The 27,371-nt window shown below is 41.5% G+C and overlaps 2 protein-coding genes across 3 annotated transcripts; one reads left to right on the forward strand and one right to left on the reverse strand.

The window, feature by feature from the left end:
- Nucleotides 1-823: 823 nt before the first annotated feature.
- Nucleotides 824-13,085, reverse strand: ATP5PB (ATP synthase peripheral stalk-membrane subunit b). Its single transcript, XM_003267965.3, has 7 exons — nucleotides 12,757-13,085; nucleotides 12,465-12,501; nucleotides 8,011-8,156; nucleotides 6,133-6,296; nucleotides 5,634-5,759; nucleotides 2,817-2,996; nucleotides 824-1,234 (listed from the first exon to the last, which is right to left on the reverse strand). Exons 1-7 carry the CDS (start codon nucleotides 12,794-12,796, stop codon nucleotides 1,157-1,159), a joined length of 771 nt encoding a protein of 256 aa, XP_003268013.1. The 5' UTR covers nucleotides 12,797-13,085; the 3' UTR covers nucleotides 824-1,156.
- Nucleotides 12,967-22,339, forward strand: WDR77 (WD repeat domain 77). Of its 2 annotated transcripts, XM_030824845.1 has the most exons (11): nucleotides 12,967-13,288; nucleotides 13,540-13,725; nucleotides 14,742-14,883; nucleotides 15,174-15,223; nucleotides 18,487-18,557; nucleotides 18,690-18,744; nucleotides 19,217-19,288; nucleotides 19,854-19,962; nucleotides 20,520-20,588; nucleotides 21,215-21,290; nucleotides 21,346-21,408. In XM_030824845.1, the coding sequence occupies exons 1-11, from the start codon at nucleotides 13,174-13,176 to the stop codon at nucleotides 21,406-21,408; spliced, it is 1,008 nt and encodes a 335-aa protein (XP_030680705.1). In that variant the 5' UTR covers nucleotides 12,967-13,173. The 2 variants fall into 2 exon arrangements, with proteins under 2 accessions (XP_030680705.1, XP_003268015.3); XM_003267967.4 differs by having other exon boundaries at nucleotides 21,215-22,339.
- Nucleotides 22,340-27,371: the final 5,032 nt, after the last annotated feature.

Here is a 27,371-nt window from a genome sequence, read left to right on the forward strand (position 1 = left end):
GCTGCTATCACCATGGAACACAAGTATCTCTTCAAGACCCTGCTTTTAATGTTTTTGAGTATATATGTCGACTGGGATTGCTGGATCATGGTATTTCCATTTTAATTTTATGAGGAATCACCAATTTTCCATAGTGGCTGTACCATTTCATATTATTTCTACGAACAGTGCACAAGTGTTTCAACTTCTCCACATCCTGGCCAACACTTGTTATTTTCTATGTTCCTGATAGATGTCTGCTGGTTTTTTTTTTTTTTCTAGATGGAGTCTAGGTCTGTTGCCCAGGCTGGAGTGCAGTGGCATGATCTCGGCTCACTGCAACCTTTGCCTCCTTGATTCAAGCAATTCTCCTGCCTCAGCCTCCTGAGTAGCTGGGATTACAGGCGCCTGCCACCATGCCTGGCTAACCTTTTGTATTTTTAGTAGAGATAGGGTTTCACTGTGTTGGCCAGGCTGGTTTCAAACTCCTGACCTCAAGTGATCCGCCTGTCTCGGCCTCCCAAAGTGCAGGGATTACAGGTGTGAGCCACTGTGCCTGGCCTGCTGGATGGATTCTTAAGAGTGATTTTATGACACACTGAGTCCATAATATTTTCTATAGGCATACTACAATAATAAAGTCAATGATATGAATTGATATATAATACTGCATTTAGTTATTTTAAGAGTACTAGAAAGCTTTACATATCTCATAACCTATCAGCCAGAAATAGTTCACCACTGAATGGTCTCATAAACAAGACATTAGTTCAATGACATCTTTAATTTTTACCCATATGACAAAAGCTCAGTATTTCAGAGACTTATACAACTTGAAAAACCTTGTTTCATTCAATTGTCACTTTATTGCAAGATGGTAGAATTAATTACAAATTTAAACTATAAGCTGGTAATCTTTAGTCAGGCAGCAAGTTTTTATAAAGGCAAACTGCTTATTCAGAAGTGATCATGGAACAGCTCAAAGGCAGAGCAAGAAGCATAAGAAACATCTGACCAGCCGATAGAGATTTCGTTCTCTCACTATATGAAACAAACTTTTCATTTTTAGGAAGGGTAAACTATAACTTCAGTAGACACCAACACAGAAAGACTTTGTCAAATAGTTTCCATTTAGTCAGTCAACTGTTTCTAGCTGTCTCAATTGGGATAGATACATTTACATAACTGGCTGTGCTTGAGCCTTCTTTGCCAGCAGCTTTAGGTCCGCAATGCACTTGGCAATTGTCTCCTTTTCCTGTGATAAGGAAAGAGAAATCTGGTTAGACCTTTCCACAACACAGAAAAGTACAGAGTATAAATAAACACCATTATTCTAAAAGACACCTCCTACCAGACCAGAACCTCAAGATGATTACTGGCTTAACACTATACAGCTACTGGACAGGTTTAGAAGGAAAATTAATTAACAGAGAGGAGATACAATTTATTTTAAGCAAATCCAGGGGGTTAGTTAAAAATCCCTGGCTCACAGCTTTTTTTTTTTTTTTGAGAAGGAGTCTTGCTCTGTCGCCCAGGCTGGAGTGCAGTGGCACGATCTCGGCTCACTGCAAGCTCCGCCTCCCAGGTTCCCGCCATTCTCCTGCCTCAGCCTCTCCGAGTAGCTAGGACTACAGGCGCCCACCACCACACCCGGCTAATTTTTTGTATTTTTAGTACAGACGGGGTTTCACCATGGTCTCGATCTCCTGACCTCGTGATCCACCCGCCTCGGCCTCCCAAAGTGCTGGGATTACAAGCGTGAGCCACCATGCCCGGCCTGGCTCACAGCTTTTATGGGTGAAACCTGTATAGAATTTGAGGCCAGATATTCCTGTAACCATCTGCCACTGATGTTGGCTTGTACAACTAACAGTTGCTTGAAAAAGACCAATTCAACAAATATTAGTAATATATAAATGTTAAGAATGAAAGTAATTTTTAATCTCTTTTCTAGACTTGTATTTTCTAAGTTTCTTAAGTAAGCATGTATATTACTTTTATGTAAAAGACAGTTTATCAAAAAAAGAAAAAAACTTTGATAGACACTGTTTTTCTAATCCTATATAGGTTATGCTGAAAACGACCAGAAATACTTAAATGTTGTAAACTCGAGAAAGAAAAAAAATCAGGTCATATTAAAGCAAAAATATAAATGAAAAAAATTAATTCAGTTTAAGCAAATAGAAAACATTTCCGTTCAAAACAGACAAGTTATGCAGGTGAAAAGAAGAAATGGAACGTCATGGAATTAGAAAATGGAAGGGGCTTAGAAATAGCCTTGTTCAGTCTTTTATTTATTTTATTTTTTGAGGCAGGGTCTCGCTCTCTCACCCAGGCTGGAGTGCAATAGTGTGATCACAGCTCACTACAGCCTATGCTTACTGGGCTCAAGACATCCTGTCACCTCAGTCTCCTGAGTAGCTGGAACTACAGGCGTTTGTCACCGCACCCAGCTACTTTTTAAATTTTTTGTAGAGACAGGATCTCGCTATGTTGCCCAGGTTGGTCTTGAACTCCTGGCCTCAAGCGATCCTCCTGCCTCGCCCTTCCAAAGCGTTGGGATTACAGGCGTGAGCCACCATGCCCAGCCCAGTCTGTTTTATAGAGAAATTAAATATATCAGTTAATGTTACCCAAATTTAAGGCAAGAGAAAAGCCATCCTAACAGGTATGCAGCATCTTCCTGCTTATCACTATCCAGAAAAACAAACCCGGGGTTACACTGCTACTTCTAGGCTAAAGACTCCTTGCCAGCTATTCCTACCTTAATGAAACATCAGCAGATACTTGTTAAGAGATACCAGTACAACATCAGAACCTACAAAAATGTTGTGTACCTGCTGTGTGGAGATGCTTTGCACCACGTGCTTCTCCACCCAATTTATCATGTGCTCTTGTTCCTTTTGACGCATCATGTTCTGCACAGATATATGATAGTCCAGGCGATTCTTTACTTCCTTATATACTCTATACAGTCGTTCCCGGTAAGTAATTTCCAAAGCCATAGCAATGTTATTCTGGGGCAAAATTAAGAAATGATAAATATTGTTTGTATACTTGAAGGAATACTTCTATTCTGAAGATTCTGCCAGTGAGAATGCCCCACTTCTTTTGCATTTTATGTGAAATTCTTTTATTTAATAGATAATATGTACCTAGAAATTATAACAGCATATGGCAAAAACATATTTAAAAGTGTAAGCTGTATGAAATGTCTCCTTCAGCCTCCCCCATAGGCCATTAACTTCCTGTATTTCCTGTATTCCCTCCCAGAAATATTTAATAAAAATAAAGGTATACCCATCAAAATATAGGCATATACACATCACTTTTATTAATTATGACACACAAACCTACCTCAATTTTAAGTTACACTGGATTCCACTATACTGGTATTCCATAATTCATTTTTTGGTACTACAAATAATGGTGCATACACTGTAGATTTGTCTTTGTGTTTATGTCATAATACTTGCTGGATCAAATAACAGTTAACCTTTGTAGAGTACTGACTACGCTCTAAACACTCGTGTGTTTAGATTCAATTAAACCTTGTAACCAAACTATGGCATAGTTGTTATAATTGTATCCATTTTGCAGTAAGGAAACTGAGGCAGAAGTTAGGAAACTTGCCCAAGGTTACAGAGCTAATAAACTGTGAAGCCAAGATCAGCATACAGGCAGTAAGACTACATAAGGCCAAGCTCTTATATATCTCTACTTGGCTAACCCATAGGCATCACAAACCAATGCATACCAAACTGAAGGCTATTGGCAACAAGGCAATCAGAACGATCCTTCAATGACTTTCTCTCATTTGGAGTCCAAGTTAAAGTTCTCATAGGAGCCCTAAGGTCTTTATATATCATAGTCCCAGGCCACCCTCTATCTCCTTTTATTCTCCTCTGACCAATTCTACTTCAGCTGTATGGGCTTACTTTTCCTTGACTATACCAAGCAAACTTCCAGGTTTAAGGCATTTGCAACTGTTCTTCCCTCAGCCTGGAACTTATTTCCCCCAAAATCCACATACTTTGCACTATTAGTTCTTTCAGGTCGCTGCTCAAATATCATATTAGAGACATTTCTTGAATGCCCTATAAAAACAGTGACTCCCTCCTCCTGCAATTTTGTAGAAAGGGGGTCTATGTTGCCCAGGCTGGTCTCAAACTCCTGGGCTCAAGTGATCCTCCCACCTTGGCCTCCCAGTGCTGAGATTACAGGCATGAGCCAATGTGCCTGGCCTGCAATCTTTTTAATACTAGTTTATTTTTCTATCTAGCATTTATTACCTGTTGACATTTGCATCTGTTCAATTATTTATTTTCTGGGCTTCTCCCAAAGGCTGGCTAGAAAATAAGACTCCATGAAGGCAGAAGCTTTTTGTTCTCCACTATATTTTCAGCACTCTGCCTTGATCAGAATATCTACACAGGAAGAACTCAATAAATATCTATCAAGTAAATATAAATAAATAAAAACCTAAATTACTATCATTTGACTCTTAGGAAAAAGCTACATTTTCCAATATGGTTTTTTAAAATAGCCAAAATGTATGTATGCATGCATTCACGTGTGTGTATACACTATGCAAGAAGCAGGAAGCATTCTCCCTTTGTAACCTAAATATACATGGAATTAACATTTTCTGAGATTTTCAAATATCCATGTGCTTAAGAGTCTTTAGGGATCTTGTTTAAAATAATACAGATTCTTGGATAGCCCCTAAGAACGGTTCTGATTCCGTAAGTCTTGGAAAGGGACAAAAAACTTAACACCAAAGATAACTCTAATCCATATGGTACCGAGACCACATTGGCCAAGATCCTAACTATTTCAGATGCTTACTCTATCTTAGCATCTCATTTTTCATTTCATTTTAATATAAAACTTTGACATAACAGCACCTCACTTTTAAATATTAGCCATAAAGTAAAAGGCTCAAAATAAAAACAGTAATAACAAAATACCTGAACATATTCCTAAAGATTGTTTTGGAAGCTGCATATTTTAGAATCTAATCATGTTCTGACCATGATAAAAAGCTCTACTGCTATCTAAATTTGTTGTGTGTGTGTGTGTGTGTGTGTCTGTGTGTGTGTGTTTGAGAGAGTCTTGCTCTGTTGCCTAGGCCGAAGTGCAGTGGTGGGATCATAGCTAACTCCAGCCTTGACTTCCTAGGTGCAAGCAGTCCTCCTGCCTCACCCTCCTCAAGTCAGGATTACAGGTGTGAGCCACTGTGCCCTGCCTGCTTTGTGGATTTAGAATGTACAGTATCAGATTTCCTTACAGCAAAGATGTTAAGATGTTCTTGTAGCAAGTGTGTATGAAATACACAGGATGTATTTTACCTAGCCTTCCTTACACAGTGCATGCCATTTTTAAATCAGCTTTAACTTAATGACTATTTCCTTTTGTGTGGATCCAAAATGTTTTTTTAATAGCTTCTATTGTTTCTAATTTTATAATAATTTGAACTATTTTTCCACTTGACAGTTCTTAAATGTTTGAATAGCTGTGAATGCCAACTCCTACACAAATCTCTTTTCTAAATAAAATATGTTCAATCTATTTAACCATTCTTCATAAAAAATTCTGAATTAAAAAAATGCACACAAGTAACTTCATTCTTCCTAGAAACTTCTGAAACCTACCCTTTGCACATCAAAAAGGTAATGACGCTTCTGAGCCAGTGCCTGTTGTGACTTCTCCATATCAATTGCATTCTGGATTTGTTGGATGGAAGCCTGCTTCGCCTCTTCTAGTTGGGCAAGTTTTTGCTACAATTGTGATAGCAACAACAAAGATCAGTGAAAGCACAAAGGGTAAAAAAAGGAGATTCATTTCATGCTTCTTCAAAGTTGTATCTCTCATTTGTAAAAACACCCACAAAGAAACATAGAGATGCACAAATCCTTAAAAAGAATTGCCCATAATAACTATACAATATCTTTTGAATGATTAAACTATAGAAAAGCTAAAGTGTTTAGTAGATATAAAAAAATCTCAAATTAGTAACTAACGTTAACACTTACTTGAAGCATTAGATTCATTTCTATATGTTGCTCCCTTAACACTCGTATCAAAAATATCACTAGATGACCTTCATATTTCTGCTAGTCTAAAATAGGAAATAAAGTTTATGGTTCTTACCTCATTGAGTTTATCAGCAAAGTCTGCAACAGAGGGACCATATTTTTTAATTCCATAGACCATTATACCTATTACTGATAGGGCAGTGAAGGTCTCTGCGCTAATCACATATATTTCTTTGGATAAAGCGTACAAGATAAGCCCAGTTCCAAGTACATAGGGTCCTAAAAGAAGAAAGAGTTATTTTATGAATGGATATGCTATGCCTAAAAGAGGGAAGATAGAAAGGTACTTCTACACTTGATTAGCTGAAGGCAAAGTAATGACTTAATTAGATTCAAAGACAAAACACTGGATTGGGAAGCAGTATGGTAGAGCTGAAAGAACAAAGATATGGACTCAGGGAAATCTGTAAACTGACTCTACAATTTTAAAGAAACTGAGCAATCTAAATAATCTCTGAATTTAGTTCCTTATTTGTAAAATGGGGACAGTACCTTCTTCAGTCTGATAAATTTGAGAAATAATGTTAAGAACAATCCCCGGCACAGTAAATTAAACTATTCTACAAAGATGTCAGATAACTTTCTGAAGTAATTTGTCCAGCAAAATATACTATTTATTGAATGGGACACTAGACCAGATAAAATTTACACAAGAAACAAGCAAAAAACAACTATAAAGTGATATGTATATAAAAGGATGAATAAATATTAGGATTATCAACTCCTGTAGCACCTAATTACAATGCTTCAAATATGGCTTTTCCTTTAACCAGGCCATGTGTTCTGAAAGGATGCAAACCATGATTTACATTTCTTTAGTCTTTCCTCCGCGCCTCACAGGATGTAAGGGAGGCCCAGAGCAGGCTTTTAGGAAAGCATTTTACAGTATTTCTGAGAATCATAGGATGGCAGGATGTATCATGAGAATAACAGGGTTACAAACTCAAATACATTTTACCCGGTTTCCCATACAAAGTTCTAACAGTTTTTTTTTTAATTGCCTTTAATATACAAATTTTAAATATGAATTTGCAAGAAACTTTTATCATATGTAACATTTTTATCACCTATGGAAGTCTGAGGAGACTAATGTTTCTAGCAATTTCAGTTAGGAAAATGCTACTTTAGGTGACTCCAGGGCTAAAAAAAAAAACAATCTTTGGTTTCCAATGTTCCAGTCATAGCAATACTTGGGTATGGGCCAAGAAAGGCAGTACATGTAGTAGAGAGAATCATAAACTTAATCAGGGGACTCTTGCCTTACCCGGCTTCATTTTTATTCGTACCTTTTTCATTATCTAACAGTATATTATACAGTTACTCATTTCTTTATTGTCATCCTACAACAGAAGGTATGTTCCAGGACAGCAGGCATTTAACACTGTTCAACACTGTATGGCTGCAACAGTGCCTGGCATAGAGCAGGCATCAAAAAATTTGATCTACTAACAAACAGAGATAATGCTGTAAAATTAAGTTAAAATCCCAAATAAATTTATACCGAAGACAAGTTGGAGCAATCAAATCAATTGCTACAATTTCCTTTTAAAAATAGCTGACTTGCGGCTGCAGGCGGGTGGCTCAAGCCTGTAATCCCAGCACTTTGTGGGGCCAAGGTGGGTGGATCCCACGAGCCCAGGGGTTGGAGACCAGCCTGGGCTACATGGTGAAAGTCCGTCTCTACAAAAAAATAGAAAAATGTGCCGGGTGCACGCCAAGTCCCAGGTACTCGGGAGGCTGAGGTGGGAGAATGACCTGAGCCTGGGGAGGTGGAGGCTGCAGTGAGCTATGATCTATCACTCCATCCTGGGTGATACAGTAATACCCTGTCTCAAAAAAAAAAAAAAAAAAAAAAACCCCAAGAAAACCCACCTAACTTGATTTTAGTGGTGCCATCAAAACATATTATCAAAGACTAGGCAAAAATGCTCACCTGTTACACCAGTTTTAGGATAAAGAAACTGGAAGAATTCTTCAGGGATCAGTCCATAACGAACTTTTCCTCCATATTCAGGAAGAGGTGGTACAGGGGCAAGGTGTGGCTGCCCTGTATGAAAGGTCCTTGTTGCCTGCAATACCCTACAGGTAGTAATTGTACAAATGTAAAGCCTGTTTCTTCTAGGAGAATACAATGTATGAATAATTAGCAGAAACAATAAATGGGGTTGATGATTGAGGCAGTTTTCTAACTCTCATAATGGAAGATGGACTGGGAATAGGAAGGTTACGGTCCAGTAATCAGCTGTGACAACGGCAAAGAATTAATCACAGACACTTAACCTTCTACCCAATACTGGAATCCTTTCTATCAGCCTTGCAGATCATCTCTCTAGCACTTTGTATGTCTATTAGTAGCACTGAAATATGTAAGAATGTGGATGTGGCAGCCAGATAGACATCTTGAGTTCAAATCCTAGACATGCTCCTTGACTTTGAGTAAAGAACTTAAGCTTTTGTAATCTCAGATTTCTCTGAGTAAAATGGAAATAGAAGATAATACCTTATATGGTTGTTGAGGATTGAGTTAATATATGTAAAGTGCTTAGAATGATGCCTGGCACATGGAAAAGTTCTATGTAAGTGGTTAGCTATTATATGCCTGATGTGTTGTAAGCTCCTGGACCTTTTTGAATACTCTCTTTGATGAGAGTGCTAATCACTATATGTAACAGACTTTTTCAGTACTGGGTAGCTCTAATTATGTTCATCTTTGAAATGAGATGCTACATACATTCTTGGAACCTCAATCCATTCTTAGTTCTAATTTTGCTTTTCTGTGTAAGATAACACAAATGTACCTGGGTCAAACATCTGTTCCCTCACAATCCTGATTGCCCATAAGGACTTCTCTGGTTTTGTCTTTTTTTTTTTTAAATGAGATATACAGAACTGAATATAATACTCTAAGTATAGTCTGGCCAATTTATTCATCCTACAAATACTTATTGAGAACTTGCTATTGCCAAGTTGTACTGAGCTTGAACAATTGAACTATTATCAATAGTGGATTTGGAAACTATTCTTGTACTAAAGCAGCTTAAGACTACACTTTTAACAGTTACAGCATACTAATGTCTCCTTAAGCTTCTGATGAAATAAAATCTAGTCCCTTTATATCTGCTGTCGTTTAGTCTCCTTCAAGTTTTCAGTGTATTTCTGTCCAACTTCCTACCCTCCATTTCTCCAATCTCTCAAACTTTATCTCCTTGTAATATAAGAATTTACATTATTTCATTTATTTTGGTACAGTGCTTACCTTTTGAATATTATTTCTGCCTCCAAATATATTAGCTACCCCACCAGGTTTTAAAATCTGAGAATCATGCTTGAGATTCCTTCATTTACATCAAGGTTTCTCAATTCAGCACTACTGACGCTTGAACTGGATATTTCTTTGTCGTAAGAGGTTGTTCTGTGCATTTTAGAATGTCTGGCAGTATCTTTGTAGCCTTTGTACAACAGATACCAGTAGCCCCTCCCTCCCCAACCCATCCAATGGTAACACTGAAAAACATCTCCAGACATTGCTAAATGTCACCTGCAGGTAAACCACCCCAGGCTAAGAAGCACTGATTTAAATCATAGCACTAAAGGGTATGCTTAGGCTGACAAGTCTCCCTAACTAGCTACCTTAGTTCAAGTCCTTATCACCTCTTGCTTAGTTTAACAATCCAAAACCTGGTCTCTCTGCTTATTTTATTTTATATTTTTTTGAGATAGAATCTCACTCTATCACCCAGGCTGGAGCACAGTGGCATGATCTCAGCTCACTGCAATCTCCACCTCACAGGCTCAAGCGATTCTTGTGCCTCAGTCTCCCGAGTAGCTGAGTAGCTGGGATTACAGGCGTGTGCCACCACACCCAGCTATTTTTTTTTATTTTTAGGAGAGACAGGGTTTTGCCATGTTGGCCAGGCTGGTCTCAAACTACTGTGATCTGCCGTCTCGGCCTCCCAAAGTGCTGAAATTACAGGCGTGAGACACTATAACTGGCCTCTGCTTCTTATTAAACACCCCAACTTAAACCTAGCCCACTCACATTACTGCCAATGTTTCTAAAATGAAAATCTGACTTGAAAACTCAACAGGCTCTCTCCTGCCTACAGAAAACTACTTAATATAACATACGTAATCTAGTATCTGTCATTTTTTTTTTTTTTTGAGACAAGGTCTCACTCTGTCACCCAGGCTGGAGTGTAGTGGTGCCATCACTGCTCACTAGCAGCCTCCACCTCCTGGGCTCAAGCCATCCTTCCACCTCAGCCTTCCCAATAGCTGGGAGTACAGGCGTACACCACAATGCCCAGCTAATTTAAAAAATTTTTGTTGTTTTGTTTTTATGTTGCCCAGGCTAGTCTCAAACTCCTGGGCTCCAGTGATCCTCCTGCCTTGGCCTTGGGATTATAGGCATGAACCACCACTGTGCCTGGTCCTGCCAAATTTTATAACCTTATCTTCCTTCATTCTCTTCTCTCCTGGAATTACTTAACAGCTCTCAAAAACAAATGAAGAAACACCACAAAAAAATTGCCTTATGCTGCTCCTTCTGTCTTGTATGCCCTTCATACCATGACTTCATAGCAATGACTATCAAGACCAATCAGGAACAGTGACTACCAAGACCAATCAGCCTCCAGATTTGTAAAGCCCTCCCCCCATTTTGGGCTAACATTCATTCTTTTAATCAACAAAACATTTACTGACTTTCTATTAATGCTAGGCACTAATAACATGGCAATGAACAAAGCTCCAGCCTTCAACATTCTAGTGGGGGTATGGGAAGGGTGAGTGTGTATCTCCATACAAAATTTCAGGCAGCTGTAAGTGCTATGAAGAAAAACTGAGCAAGGTAAGGGGATAGGGAGCAACAAAATGGGGAAGAGTTTTTTGGTAGGCAGTCAGATGACATCTGACCCAATGATCTGGGGAAGAGAGAAGAGCAAGTAGAAAGATACCAAGGCAAGAATGTGCTTGGTAGTTTTCAGATGAACACCAAGGTTGGAGAATGAGCTAAAAAGAGAACACAAGGAGACGGTGTCAAGAGACAGGATGGGATCAATTCATGTTGGACCTTCTGGGTTATGCTAAGTTTGGATTTTATTCAAGTGGGTTGGGGAGCTTTGGAAGGTCTTGGTGGGAGATTGACATAATCCTCCTGGCTACTATGAGAATGGGCTGTAATGGGACAAGAATAGAGATGCAAGACTGATTAAGAGACTACTAAAATACCTAGGTGAAAGTTTACGGTGGTTCCTACTTTAGCAGTAGTGGAAGCAGCAGTCAGAGTCCAAATTTCTAGAGGAGGAGCCTTGCTGAGGTACTGGACATGGAGAGTGTGAAAGAAAACCTAGGATATTCCTTGTATCTTGTAAATATAAGTTATTTACTACTGGTATTACAATTATTTGTTTACAAGTTTGTATGGGGTCCTTTTTCTTCTAAGTTGGAAGGAATCAATTATAGCCTTACTTTTTGCATACATGAGACTTAATTATAGATAAGACCACTTTTTCGAGTCCATTTTTTTTCAATTTTAGTTACTGTATTTTGCAAGCTTTAGAACTAAGTTTGGAAGTAAAAAGAAGAATCTCTAGGAAAATGGACATGTCTTATGGAACAATTTTAACGGTAACAGCTGCTAAATTTACTAAGCACACACCAGGTACCAAGAACTGTTTTTGAGTTTCACAGAAATTGTCTCTTAATTCTCAAAAGCCACAATGCACTATTATCGCCATTTTGTAGATGAGGAAATTGAGGTCACACAGCCAGTAAGTGCAGGGCCCAGGGACCCTGTACTGGCTGTGAAGCCCTCACTCTAAACCAATACTCTTAAGGTGCCTCCCATTCCTAGACTGTGAGCTCCATGAGGGCAGGTAATTAGCCATACTCATTCTTGTATCCTTGGTTATGTGTTTAGGCAACATAAATATTTACTGAATCAATGAATGATTTCTCTGATTGTTATCATATGGCAGCAAAAAACTAGATATCTGGGAAACCGACTGCAAACAACATGCTTTACTGTTTTATTGAACAAAATTTGTTCTTGGGTATGTAATCTACTCCGATTCAGGCTGTGGAAGCTACATGTCATAAGGTCCCAAGGGAAGGTCACAAAAGAGAGGGGCGGGTATAGAAGACAGCAAAACCAATTTCTAGTTTAGTTAGAATACGTTACTTATCCTGTTAAAATCTTGGTCATTAGGTGATATGAGAGCGTTGCTGGCAGTTACAGAAACAAGTGTCTTGTCTGAAAGAGGGTTTAAGTGTCCCAAAATTATCGGAAATAAATTTCTGACCTAAAGCTAAGGGGGTGGGGGCAGGAATCGCGAAATAAAAGATAGTAAAAACAAAGACGAAAGGGAGCATTATCCTTACACTTACCCTGGACCTAGGAAGGCTGCATTCTTCAGAGAGGGGGCTGCAGATAGACAAGGCGAAGGTCAGCAAAGTCAAATGAAATCTGGTTTGCCCCTTCCTCATCCCCGCCAGGCTCTATCACTAAGGCTATGTACTCCTCTTTCCCGTCCCTCAAGACCCCACGCTCCCTTCCGAGCTGCACTGACCACTCGCCGCTCAGGCCCGTGTCGCTGCGCCCTTCTCCCCTCCCTGTCACCCCTAGATTCGCTTCTTTCCAATCACTCTGATAGTCCAGAGCAGGGTCTATACCCCTCACCCGCTGTGGCGGCGGCGGAAAGTACCACCCGGGACAGCATGGTCAACGAAGGTCCAGGTAGCAATCTTAGCGTCCCTGTGACCCCGATAGGAGAATCTGTTAGGGCAGAAGCAAGATGGCCGCTCACAAGTCTCGCGAGATGAAAATTTTGTACTCTTCCTACAACTTTCCTCGGGAGATTTAAAAAAAAAAAAAAATTATCGCGAGAAGAGGCAAGTAACGCTGAGAACCTATCGCAGGAGGGTGACAGCCGGAAAGCAGGACGGAGCCATAGAAGCAATTCTCGCGATAAGTAGAGTTGCCGTAGCCTCGGGAGAGGGGCGGAGGCTCAGAGGCGCCCCACGTGGGATTTGCTGTAGGAGGTGAGTCTGCGTCCGGCGTCCGGTTTGAGTCTAGGTTGGAGTTGGAACCGTGGAGATGCGGAAGGAAACCCCACCCCCGCTAGTGCCCCCGGCGGCCCGGGAGTGGAATCTTCCCCCTAATGCGCCCGCCTGCATGGAACGGCAGTTGGAGGCTGCGCGGTACCGGTCCGGTGAGCCGAGATCCCGGGCCTGGGAGCTCCCTTACCCCGGCCCAGGGCGCCCCTCCCCGGAGACTGACCCTCCCAGCCCATCCCCGCCCTGCATGTTATCCTGACCCCTGGGTCGCGTCGCCGAGCTGTCCCCAGCCCTGCCCCGCGTTCCTGAGCGCAGATCCAGACCCGGCCCGAACGCTGTTCTGTGCGGCCTCCATGGAGGCGAGCCCTTCTACCCTTCACGCGCTGACAGCTTGTACCCCCCGTAGATGGGGCGCTTCTCCTCGGGGCCTCCAGCCTGAGTGGCCGCTGCTGGGCCGGCTCCCTCTGGCTTTTTAAGGACCCCTGTGCCGCCCCCAACGAAGGCTTCTGCTCCGCCGGAGTCCAAACGGAGGCTGGAGTGGCTGACCTCACTTGGGTTGGGGAGAGAGGTATTCTAGTGGCCTCCGATTCAGGTGAGTCACTTTCCCCTCATCCACCCCCCATCCCCCCACCCCCGGGTGGAACGGTAGAGTGGAGGCTTGGGGTACGGGTAGGGTTGAGCTCAATCTAATGTCCTATACTCATTGCCTGAGAGTGTTGGCCCCGAATGCAAACTTTTGTGTAGGTGAGAAATACCTTTTCTAAAATTCTAAATTGTCTGGTGAGATTTCCTAGAAAAATCCGTAACAAAATTAAGCAACGGATTGGAAACATTTTTCTTCTGTGTAACCAAGCATAATCTTGATTTTAAGATGACACCGAAGCCAATCAGTGCTACATGTCTCTTCCCATTTCTTACCGCTTTCTTGTCTTCATTCTGCTTTCTTTGTGTTGACTGTTAGGCTTAGCGATGCAGGCTTTGGCATTTTTTTTTTTTTTAATCAGAATTTGGAAGTTGGCCGGCATTGCATGAAAGTTTAAAAGTCCCACTTTTTGATAGATTTAACCTCTCTGACAGTTGAGCTCGAACACTACATAATCAAGACAACTTTTGGCGGATTCTCTATACTTAACCAGTCACTGTGCAAGACGTTCAATTATTCAACATATTTTTAAAGACTCTGCAAGACATTTATTCAACTAGTTCAGCAAACACTTACTAGTGTCCAAATAATGGGGAAGTGTTAACATCACTGGATAGTGTGCCGCTTAAACAGTTGTGGAAACTTCATTTTTGTCCCCTTGCAGCTCATTTTCCATTATTCTCTCACTAAAAGCAGATAATGAATTTTACAGACTGTTCCAGCTTTGTCTTTTTCTAGAAGCTTTTTGCACCTACTTGTCTGGGCTGTCATTAGGAAAACAGTAACGCAGAATAAAGTCAAAGGCTCAGAAATTAGCTAAACTCTCCAATGATGTGGACTTTGCTTTTACAGGAATAACTAACTTACTTTGTTAATTTAGTGACAAATGGCTCTTTGAATCCTAGAAGTGAATTACTGCCTTGGTATAATCCAAGCTCATGTTTTCCTTACCTTACCCCCAACAGGTGCTGTTGAATTGTGGGAACTAGATGAGAATGAGACACTTATTGTCAGCAAGTTCTGCAAGTATGAGCATGATGACATTGTGTCTACAGTCAGTGTCTTGAGCTCTGGCACACAAGCTGTCAGTGGTAGCAAAGACTTCTGGTGGGTCCCTGTTCTCATTGCTCCTGTCTCTGAGCCTCCTGTGGGTGCCTTTCCTATCCTGTTAACCTCATTAGGTAACATTTCGGGCTTATTCTAAGAATCCAGTGACTTATTTTAGCATGTCTATAAGGTTTCCTTAGGGATTTTGCAGTCCATTGTAAGTAGACCATAGCAGCAGTCCAGGAGGCAAAGACTTGGGGAATGTTGATTACAGGAAGTTCTTGTTTGAACACGTTTTTATGTTGATAGTGTAGGTCAAGATTAAATGTCTGTTTGCTTTTGCTTCTTAGCATCAAGGTTTGGGACCTTGCTCAGCAGGTGGCACTGAATTCATACCGAGGTGAGTATTCTTTCATTTTTAGCGCTGGTGTTAGCTGTTGTGTTTTTGGACATTTTGAACTTTGCTTTGATGTTAGGAGCAGCAATTCCATGTTCTGATAGTTTTCTTGTAAAACAATAGTCAGGCTCCAGTATCTACCCCTTGTCCTTTTCTCAATTTCCTTGTTTCTTTCTTTTTTTCTTTTTAATTTGTCTAGTCAAGTGCAGTAGTGAAAAGGGAGGAAAGAATAGAACAAGGAGTTTAATCTGTAACTGACTGAACAATCAATTGAGATAACTCGCTACCTTCAGACCAGCCAGTTTCCCTGTTTCTACTGATGGCCTCACCACCTTGGCAACACAGGGCTCAAACTCTTGGTCCTTTTCCACCCCTTCTGTTTTCCCACCATCCGTTGGCCACTAAGTTCTTTTTAGTCTTTTCCACTGGTCAGTCACCTTCCTGTCCATTTCTATGCCCGTATTCGCTTTCAGGCTTTACCTTACACAGGCAGTGGCACTCATCTCTCCACTAGCAATCTAGCTCTTTTAGTCTTTTATTAGTTTCTTGTGGCCTGTGGATTAAAATCCCATTTTCTTGTCGTGGCATTGAAACCCTTTTACTCCATTTCCTCTCTTCAGGCTTACTAGATGCTTGACATTCTTGAGGGATAAATCTTGAGACTTTTAAATCTTGAACTTTTGAGTATTTACCTTCATAAAATGTTTGTTTTCTGGTGAGAACCATTACTTTTTTAATGCCCCTCTTTCTGCTCACTTTCATTAACAGCACTAGTAGTTGACTTTATCTTGGGAGCCATTCTTTGTGAAGATGTCTACAGCCTTAATGTGTGCATGGTTCCAAGATTTAGATGCTGGGTGATCACTGTGGTTCTCTCAATGGCTAAGTGCCTTTCCCTGCCATTTCTTACTTCAAAGTACATGATTAAGTTATAGGCCAGAGAAATCACAGACTCATATCCAAGATCCAGTATCCTGGACCTTCAGGGTCACTTGCAAATAGTTTTACAATAATGTTGAATGCCCAACTGTGCACAGTGGCTCATGCCTGTAATCCCAGCACTTTGGGAGGCTGAGGCGGGTGGATCATATGAAGCCTAGGAGTTAGAGACTAGTCTGGCCAACATGCCAAAACCTTGACTCTACTAAAAAGTACAAAAATTAGCCAGGCGTAGTGGTGCACATCTGTAATCCCAGCTACTTGGGAGGCTGAGGCCCGAGAATCGCTTGAACCCTGGAGGCGGAGGTTGCAGTGAGTTGAGATCACGCCACTGCACTCCAGCCTGGGCGATAGAGTGAAACTGTCTCAGGGAAAAGAAAAGTCAATGCCCTATGTCTATTATATTTGCTTTTTATTTCTTAGACATATGATATGCTTTCCTGGTTAATGCTAACTCTTTTTCAGCATTTCTACCATGCAGCCTTTTTGTTAGTTCTTTGTGTTTGTGTCTTATTCCCCCTGCTGAATTCCAAATCCTGTATTATTTTTCAATTTTTTGTAGAGAGTCTTGCTATGTTGCCCAGGCTGGTCTCAAATTCCTGGGTTCAAGTGATCTCCTGCCTTGGCCTCCCAAAGTGCTAAGAGATACAGGCATGAGCCACTGCACCCTGCCCCAAAACCTTTGAGGGTAGAGGAACCATGTATTCTTCATCTTTTGTACACCACCATGGTGCTTGTCCCAGAGCTTTGCTTTTTTCAAGTGAGCAATAAATTCCTTTTTTTTTTTTTTTTTTTGAGATGGAGTCTCGCTCTGTCACCCAGGCTGGAGTGCAGTGGCGCAATCTCGGCTCACTGCAAGCTCCGCCTCCCGGGTTCACGCCATTCTCCTGCCTCAGCCTCTCCGAGTAGCTGGGACTACAGGCGCCCGCCACCACGCCCGGCTAATTTTTTTGTATTTTTAGTAGAGACGGGGTTTCACCGTGGTCTCGATCTCCTGACCTCGTGATCCGCCCGCCTCGGCCTCCCAAAGTGCTGGGATTACAAGCGTGAGCCACCGCGCCCGGCAATAAATTCCTTTTCTTACTTCTTATCCTGTTGGCTTTCTGTGAATTCTAGGGCTAGGAAAGAACTATGGAAGCTGTTTTAATTCCATCCTTCTGCTTCAGGGAAGGGCCACATTCAGACTACCTGGGAAAGTCTGGTAAAATGACTGTAGAAAAGATTTCCACAGTTTCTAATTAACATGTAGCAGTGACTTTAAAGTTTTTTACATGTAGACCTCCTAAAACAATTTTGAAAATCTGTGCCCCCGGTACATTTTTAAATTGATACCTAAAAAAATTTATTTAAGTAGTTGCAGAGAAGGTAATTTCTGGCATATAATTTATTGTATACTTATTTCAAGCATATATTTGTCAAAATTTTAGATTCGCAGGTTAACCCTACTTAGTTTGTACGAATGTCTACCAAATAGCCTAATTGGCAAAAGCCAATCTGCATTGTAAAGCCGGTGGACCAAGTTAGACTAAATTTTCTGTCAGAAAAAGTCTGACTTTGTTTTTAAATTCAGATAAAGTGGTTGAATATGTCCTTATCACAATGATCTATCATATTTTTTAGTTCTCATTATTAGACAGAAACAGAGTTAAGTCACAGAGCCATACTTGTGTTTGTGGTGTGACTGAAACAAGATCAGCCTCCTTCATCGAATTTTACCTAGATGCTCTTTCTTTTTGCTCTTTGGTTCTTACGGAAAAGCCCCTTTTTTCCCTTAGTTTAGAACCCTTATATTTTTATACCCCTGAGCATTGTACCATGGAAAGATCTGGGATGAATGACAGGTATGTGTTGTTTCTATAAAGTGGGAGAAACGTGATTGAAAATAGAGGCAGTTCAAGTTTAAGAAAGAGAACATTAGAGAAATTGGCTCTCTTAATGCTATTAGCGCCCAGAACGCCCTCAAAAGTTTTTGTATACTACTTGGAGGTGTGTGTACTCCAGTATGAAGACTGCTATTCTAAAATTATTTAGCCCTCACATCTAGGATGCCTTAACTGGAAATTCCTTTGTTGTTCTTACTAAGCCCCTAATTTCTTATTCATTGTCTTTACTAATACATTTTTTTTTTACAAGGCTTTTTAGGTTTTATAAGTCTATAAACTTCTCCTCTTAGCTTTTGTCTAATCCATAATCTCCCACAAAATTTGTTAAATTGCATCATGAGACCAGCCCTCCCTCCCTCCTGCCCCTTGATTATTCCTGGGCTGGCCCTCTTGTAATGCTTCAGCTTGTTTTCTATCATATTTCTCTTTCTCTGTCCTTTATAGCTCATGCTGCTCAGGTCACTTGTGTTGCTGCCTCTCCTCACAAGGACTCTGTGTTTCTTTCATGCAGCGAGGTAAGAGATAGCTCCTTCTTCCCTAAACACACTCCAGCCCTCCATAGGCCAAAGTCTCTAGTGTGGAGACTTTCTGGCCTGCAGCTGCTCCTTTGGATTGTGAAATCCTTTTTCTGTTCTGCCTTCCTCTAGGACAATAGAATTTTACTCTGGGATACCCGCTGTCCCAAGCCAGCATCACAGATTGGTGAGTCTGAGATTCATTGGTTGGAGAATAGTACTTGGAACCCTGATAGAAGAGACTTTCTTTGGCCAGTGTCAAGGCATAGTTGCTAGATGCCCAGTGTAGTTACTGTGACATGAGTGACATAATCTCCTTCTTTTCCAGTGAGGCTCTGCTAACCCCGTTCTGTGCAATGAATACCAAGAGGAAGGGCCAGTTCCTGGGTGGGTGATTTACTTTATTAGATGGGAGGACAAAGGGGCCAGAATTGTTATCTTCATGATTTGTGCCTGAAACTTGCCTGTGACTCGTGTCCAGAAAGGGCAGGAGGCTGGTGGATAAATAGTTATGAGGCTCAAGGATGAGGACACTGCTGCCTTAGCAGGGTTTGGGAAATCAAATAAAGGTGCTCCCAGGATTTAGAATGATATCATTTGAGAAACTGCTTCTCCTGTACTCTTGAGTTTTGGTCCAGACCCTCATCTCTCCTTTGCAGGCTGCAGTGTGCCTGGCTACCTTCCTACCTCACTGGCTTGGCATCCTCAGCAAAGTGAAGCCTTTGTCTTTGGTAAGGCAGCATGTCAGACTTCATATTGACTCTGGGAAAGGGGAGGAGGAAAGAGAAAGAGCTGACTCCACAACGCACAAGGCCCTTGTTGCTCAGTCTTAGCCCTCATGGACACTAGATGAGTTATGAATTGAGGGTGGGGAGGTGGGGTGATGCCAATGTAGTTTTAGTGTAGCTTTGGAGAACATGATTATTTTCCCAGTGGATTTGATTTTTGATTGATTGATTGATCCAGCTTCTGTATTCTGGGCATGGCTATAAGTCAGTGAGCCACAAAGCAAGTGGATTGCTATATAGTGAATTCTGTTCTGCTGTGGGTAGGTGTAGAGCTATCGTGGTCATGAGGCTGTGTATATGGTGACATAGTTTGTGGTTAAAATAATAACTGCTTCATTCATTAACTTAATTTTCACAATCATCCAGTGACTTATTATTCCTACTTTGCAAAAGAGAAAACTGATGCTCAGTATGGTTAACTTTTCCAAGCTTGAGGAACTAGGATTCAAATCTTTGGCACCAAAGTCCATGCTCTTAATCACTATGACATGTTCCTTCTCTTCTACAGGTGATGAGAATGGGACAGTCTCCCTTGTGGACACCAAGAGTACAAGCTGTGTCCTGAGCTCAGCTGTACACTCCCAGTGTGTCACTGGGCTGGTGTTCTCCCCACACAGGTACTGTTCTTTGTCATCAGGGGCCTGATGGGTATAAATGGGAACAGTGAGGGTGTGTGTGTATGTTTTCAAAGCGTTAGCTGATGAAGTAGTTCCTTAAAGCAGACAGTGTTCTAGCTGAGGTTTCGGAACATCAAAGATCTCTTAAGTGTGAAGTGGAATCCTTTGGGAATCAAAGGATTTTTCAGATTAGATAGTTTCTCTCTGAAATGGCTAAAATGTGATCTCATTCCTGCCCAACAGCCAAAATGGTTAATATTGTGGGATTCTAGGACTTTGAGATTGGAAAAGCCTGTGTTTCTGGATTATTGCTGAAGCTATAGAGAGGGACCAGATGGGGTGGTTAGTTGCCAGGATGGTTGTCAACCCTAACTTTGCTTCATTTCCCTCATCTTTGCTTGAAACTTTTAGTGTGGACTTGTAGTAGCCAGATTAGCAAAAGTGGGAATCAGGCTGCCTTTCCTGGGTCACTTTACAGTGGCGGTGGGGCCGGCCCAGTTAAGGTTTGTCTTGGGATCCAGGCTTGACCTTTCACAACCCTCTCCTCCCACTGATAGTGTTCCCTTCCTGGCCTCTCTCAGTGAAGACTGCTCACTTGCTGTGCTGGACTCAAGCCTTTCTGAGGTGTAAGTGTGAAGTGGAATCCTTTGGGAATCAGGGAAGGGGAGCAGTGGGTGGGCGAGTCATTTTCCTCTTCAGAAAAGTGTGTTGTGCTTTTGGAAGGGACTGTATCGGAAGGGACTTGGTAATGGAAGCAGGCTGGCTGTTGACCCTCTCCGTTCCTGGGGCACATTTACAACCCCAAGGACAAGCCGTGTCCTTGGTAGGGGGAGGGGTAGGTGGAATTTTTAAGTCTAGCACTCCAGCCCTCTCCCGCAAGGGGGCGGCAGTCTACCCTTTCACATAAAGAACGGCATATGAAATGCAGCCTGCTTGCTGTAGGGTAAAAGGAAGCACCTGGAAGACCTGAGTTGTACTTCCCTCCTTGCCGTGATTTGCTGCCTGTTACTGCCCCACATCACTGTCTTGTTCTATCCAGCATTTCTTCATCTATGAAAATAGAGGACTGGATTGGATGACTGATGACATCCACTGTGGATAGCTACACTGCTATCCTGGCGATGAGGCCATACAGTTGGTGAAATGTGTGTAACACACCCTAAAAATGTGCCCCAGATGTGTTGGGTTCTCTTGTTTCTCCAGGTCTGCTTTTCTTGTCTCTACTCTGCCCGACTTTTTTTCTTTCTTCTAGGTTTAGAAGCCGAGCCCACAGAGACTTTGTGAGAGATGCGACTTGGTCCCCGCTCAATCACTCCCTGCTTACCACGGTGGGCTGGGACCATCAGGTCGTCCACCACATTGTGCCCACAGAACCTCTCCCAGCCCCTGGACCTGCGAGTGTTACTGAGTAGATTGGATTTAAGACAAAAAGCAAGTCCCCCATGAGTGTCCACTTCTTTGCCCTGCCCTGTCAGCTTGTGAGACAACACAGGAGCCTTCTATAGTATGTTGATATGCTAGATCTGTGCCGTTAATAGGCATCGTCCCTCAGCCTGAGGGAGGCTGGATTCTGGGTTCCTGTAGTCACAGGGAGGAAAAGCTTTCTTAAAAATGGACATGTATGTGTGTGTGAGTGTGTGTGTAGATCTGTAGTTTTTGGTAGTGGCAGGAATAAAAAAAATCCATCCTACATCTTCCCTAAGCACTGCCTCTCTCTCACCCCCCAAAACAAGTTGACGAAAGGGTTTTATGCTTCCCATGTAGCTATCTATGAGGAATTAGCCGTGTCTGGGTGGGTTATGGGATGTGGGCATCCCTGGGTTCTTGGAAGCAGCTCTTATGCTACTCATAGAGATGGGATTGATTTTATTTTTTTATGGTGCTTAATTCACCATTATGAGAAATGCTTCCAGTCACAAAAGTGCAGCCCAGCTCACTTTGAGGAAGAAGCAGGACTTGGTATGGTTTTACACAACTCCTTACCATTAAACTGAATCAGAAATCCATTTTCTGGCTGAATAAAAAGTTTGGCTTGCCTGTGTAATGCCCACTCCCTTCCCCCCGGCTCCCTAGTGATGGGACATATATGAGAGAGGAGTGTTTTTCTATCATAGACACCATAGGGGAAAGTTTGGTGATGAAGTAGAGCTTAAAGGCGTTTCAAATAAGTTAGAAAACTGACACAGACTGTTGAGAAATCTTTGCCACTTTTCCCACTCCAAAACAGCCTGGGGCCTGACATCTTCTGCCCTGGGCCCCTTTCTCTTGATGTGGAAAGTCTGAATGCAGTATTTATAGACTTCTAAGATTTTAAAATCCAGTATCAAGAAGAAAATCAGAAATACTGGTTGGTGAAATAAAGAGTTTAGGCATTGTTGGCCTGTCTTTTTTGAAGCATGTGTGTTATGCGTAGTTAGGCATATTTCACTTATGTGAGTCATCATGGTGTCGGTCTTGTAGACCATTATTATTCCTGTGCTTCCCCAGCTTCCCAAAGTAGCTAGTTAGAACTTAAGGTAAACATTTATTATTGGGTTGGTGGAGTGGATATTGCCAGTTAGGAGTCATGGATCAATTACTGATTATATTGAAACTATAATCAATTATGTACTTTTGAGCTTTGCAGGTTCAATTTAGGTAAAAATCACATTATGAAACTGGGAAAGTCTGAAGGAATATGGGCAAAATATTTCTCAGCAAAGCTTCCATGCTTCACCCTTGACATGATTACCCTTGAGTAAAACATGGGAATTTGTAGTTGTGTGATCTTCTGGTGTTGATGTGGAGTAGGAAAGTCTTGCATCATTTTTATAATGTGGGAGGAAATAGAATGGGTAGGTACAATCACTTAAGTTCTGCCTCTCAAAGATAAAACTTTAATTTTGTGGACATTTAGAGAAAGTAAGGGGTGGGGGAGCTTGAGGTGAGTAGGAATTTGCATAGCCCTTTTCTTCCTGGACTTAAGAATGATGGAGAAAAAACTCAGTGAAAGAGATAAGAAAGGAAATGTGTGTATGTGTCAAGGTGGTTACAATATGGAAGGAAAGCATAGATTTTTTTTTCTTTTTTTTGAGATGGAGTTTCAGTCTTGCTGCCCAGGCTAGTGTGCAGTGGCATGATCTTGGCTCACTGCAACCTTCGCCTCCTGGGTTCAAGCTATTCTCCTGTCTCAGCCTCTTGAGTAGCTGGGATTACAGGCACCCACCACCATGCCCAGCTAATTTTTGTGTGTTTAGTAGAGACAGGGTTTCACCATGTTAGCCAGGCTGGTCTCGAACTCCTGTCCTCAGGTGATCTGCCTGCCTTGGCCTCCCAAAGTGCTGAGATTACAGGCATGAACCACTGTCCCTGACCAGAAAGCATGGTTTTTGAAGGACCATATTTTATTGTAAAAAAATGTTTTTGTTCAGATAGATCTGTGCTGATGAAAGTAATTCACATCTATCAGTGACCACCACCAAGATATTTATAAACCTTCTCAAATACAGTAGGAAGAACAACAAGCACAATTTTGGGTAAGTGTATATGTTGCAGTGAACAAAGAAGATAGTTTAAAATAAAAGATGACCACAGAATAATTAGAAATAGTACTGTCCCATGTGGGGTGATTTGCTAGGTCCTTCACTTGAGGATAGTTCTAGTAGAGTGAGTGCAGAGCTGATGACAGGTAGAAATGAGATCAATCTATTTGTTTAAAAATATACAAATATTTTGCATTTAATTTCAGTGGTTAAAATGTCTTAACATTAGAGTAAACCCATTTCCCTATCTACATCCTTACTCTGAAGTCCACTAATCAAACCTACTCTTCCACGGCTGTTCTCTGGTCCACCAAGGGCTATGAGGCTCACCCCTTGGATGGTGCTCAGAACCACAAAGAATACTGAAGAAGGCTTGCCTGTGATTTCAGGTGGCATCAGACATTGGGCCAATTTTCAAGGTGTCTCTCCTTCCCAACACGACAGTTGGAGTCTGATTCTTTAATAAATAGCTATATGGACCTTACTTACTGGTTCACAATCATATTGTAGCAGCAGAAACACCCAAGCTGTAACTGCTGTGGGCCTCCAGCCATGTTTCCTCCAGATAGCATGTTAGAAAGGACAGGAGATTTTAAAAATCAGATTGAACTTCAGAGGGCTCCAAAACTTCTTGCCACATCTAGACCTGAAAGTAAAGAGCTCTGATTATTAAAAGGCAGATTCTTGTTGCATTTGGACAGCATGAGTAATGGTCACACTGAACATATTAGAATCAGTTGTGAAATTGATTTTGTTTCAAAAAAGGATAAGCAAGCTGTAGTCTCAATTTTGAGTTAATTGAAATTTCTCAAGAACTTCATCAACAGCTCACATGATACAGTTTTGGAAGAGTAAACAAGGTAAGCAGACAACTCCGGGACCCCAAACACATTTTCTTTTTTAGTTCTCCATCAAAAATAGGCATTTCTGGAGTTTTGGTCTCACTGAGTGATCACAGGACTACTGCAACCCAGCGAACTGAGGGAGCTGTGACCATCTGAGAAGAAAGGTTAGCTCTTGTTTTAAGTTGTAGAGACAAAACAAGTTGTGACACAATTAGTGATCCCATAATCTTTTATCATCTGGTACAACATTTAATATAGTAGCATTCTACTTACTGTGGAAACTCCTTGTTTCATAAATGATGTTCTGCAGCTTCAATATGTAGTGGATGGACCATCAAAGTTCAAAATATAATAAGGAATTTAATTCCCGGACAGCATCCTTTAACATTCTGGTGAAAGCCCAGCCAGTGTCACTGGTTGAAAGTGCCTTCAGTGGATATAGCTATGTTTCACCTGTCCCTGTGATCATGAGGTACCAGATTCCGGTCAAGCATTTCACTTTGGGAGGCACTGTGTTGTAAGCATTAGGAATTTCAGTTGCAAACTAATTTTCCATTATGGTAGCAACTCTTATCTGGAGTGTCAGCTAGGTCATGAAAATTGTTTAGATTAGAAAATGCACTTTTTATATACAGCCTAAATTAGCTTCATGTTCTGTAGTTTCTGCAACTTGTCTCAGAAATCCTCTGAGTAGAACTGATGTATGAGACCCTTTAAGACCATCATCCAACTGCAGTTTGCTTGGCAAAACTGCATAATGCTAACCTTTGATCTAGGCACCTGGAGGCAGGTAAGACAGGCTCTGCGTGCACCACCGTCCCTGGACCTGTTGTGGTGGACTCCTTGAAGCAAGATAAACTTGGGCCTTGTTTGAGTTTTTAAAGTCTTTTTTAATGTAAAATTTGTCATTTTAACTTTTTAAGTGTACAGTTCAGTGGCATTAAGTTCATTTGCATTTTTGTGCAGCTTTCACCACTTCCATCACCAAAACTTTTTCATCATCCCAAACTGAAACTGTACTCATTAAACAGTAACTCCCCTTCCTCGAGACCCTGGCAATCACCATTCATCTTCGTTTCTGTAAATTTGACTATTCTAGACATGTGTAAGTGGGAGCATACAATATTTGTTTTTTTTGGACGGGGGTTCTGGCTTAATTTTTTAAGGTGTTAACTTGTTCCTCAAAATGTGTTCTATAAACTGGCAGCATTTGCATATCCTGGAAACTTGCTAGAAATACAGAATGTCCAGATCTACTGAGTCAGAATTTACATTTTCAAAAGCTTCCTACGTGACTCATGCATATTAAAGTTTGGGAAGCACTGACTTAGATTACCTTTTGAGAATTCCAGATGGGTCAGAAACCAGACAAATACTCAGTAGTGAGAAGCTATGGTGTATCCGAAGCTGTTAGGCATTTCGTGGTTTGGTAGTGAGCAAGACAGTTGGTTTTCCTGCATTCAGCGGCTTAGTCTAGAGAGAGAGACAGGATGGAATTAAGTGTTCAGGTGCTAGTCAAAGGTAAAGATTCGTAGAAAACAAGGGTTCATATCCCAGTCATCAAAGTGATAAATTTTCCCTGCTTAACATTTAGATTAAATTTAAAAAGTAATAATTAGGCCAGGTGTGGTGGCTCACACCTGTAATCCCAGCACTTTTGGAGGCCGAGGTGGACAGATCACTATCACTTGAGCTCAGGAATTCGAGACCAGCCTGGGCAACATGGTGAAACCCCATGTCTACAAAAACTACAAAAGTCGGGCACGGTTGCATGTGCCTGTAGTTCCAGCTACGCGGGAGGCAGAGGCAGGAGAATCACTTGAGCCTGGGAGGCAGAGGTTGCAGTGAGCCAAGATTGGGTCATTGTACTCTAGTCTGGGCGACAGGAGTGAAACAGTCTCAAAAGAAAAAATTAATTGACAAATATTGTGTATATTCAAGGTATACAATGTGATTATTTGATAGACGTGTAATGAGTTATCACAACAAGCAAATGGTACACTCAATATAGTTTCGGAGAGTGTATTTATAAGGGGACTAATTAGAAAGGTTTGGAAATGGTGTAGGAGAACCAAAGGACTAGTGCCCAAGGGCAAGGGAAGGGAGCGGTTACCTGAAACTGGAAGAAAAGATAGTTTTGTAGAGCATCTGCTTTGAGAGCAGCAGTGACTTTTATCAAGAGATAGAGTTACCTTGATGCCACATCACGGGGTGATCCAGGAGAATGAATATGCCGATTTCTGTCCTCCCTTCCTTTACTCTTCCGTGAGGCTGAACCCAACAGAGCCCATCTGATGTAGTCCAAACAGACAGACTTTCAGGGGCAGCAAGCAAGGTGGAGAAAGATGGGAAATACTAATAGAAGGGCAGTTGAAAAATATGTTTAGTCTACCTTTTTGCCCGGTGTCGTCCTCTCTTGTCCTTAATATAGGTGAAGTTTCATGTCCTTAACACAAGAGATGCCTAGAGTCCCATCAACTATTTTATCATTGTGGGGTGATAACCATTTGTTTATGCTTCCACCTTAAACCTAAAGGATTAGGTATCATTAGTGTCCTCATATAAAGCAGCAGTAGAAAAGTGAGAAGAGAAAAACAAGTAACGAAATATAGTTGTTAGAGTTCCTACTCGTAAATGGTCATACAGCCTAAGTATCATGGCCATCTTTTCCTACCATCCATTTAATGTTGGGTTCCCCTCACCCTCTGAGAACCCCTCATTCAGGTTCCCCTCACCCTCTGAGAAACTTGGTGAGATGACCAAACCTGTGTGCGGGGTCTGAGTTCTTAGTGATTTGCTCTTTATTGGGCTTCTGCAGCTTTCCGTCATGGGAATTACTGGGCAAGGGAGTAGTGAAGATGTCCCAGTGAGTCCCCAGAGTTGCAAACACAGTCCTCCTTTCTCTGGTTGTGTAGCAGCAACTCAATTCCCCCCTGGTAATTGGGATCAATTACCCCAACTGGTGCAATGGCTTCTTTACATTTTTTTTTTCCAGTGGCCTAAGGAGCCCCAGATGGCCAAGAGGTAGCCTTAGCTTCTAATT

The sequence above is a fragment of the Nomascus leucogenys genome, chromosome 12 (genome assembly GCF_006542625.1).
Source record: "Nomascus leucogenys isolate Asia chromosome 12, Asia_NLE_v1, whole genome shotgun sequence".
Classification (NCBI taxonomy): domain Eukaryota; kingdom Metazoa; phylum Chordata; class Mammalia; order Primates; family Hylobatidae; genus Nomascus; species Nomascus leucogenys.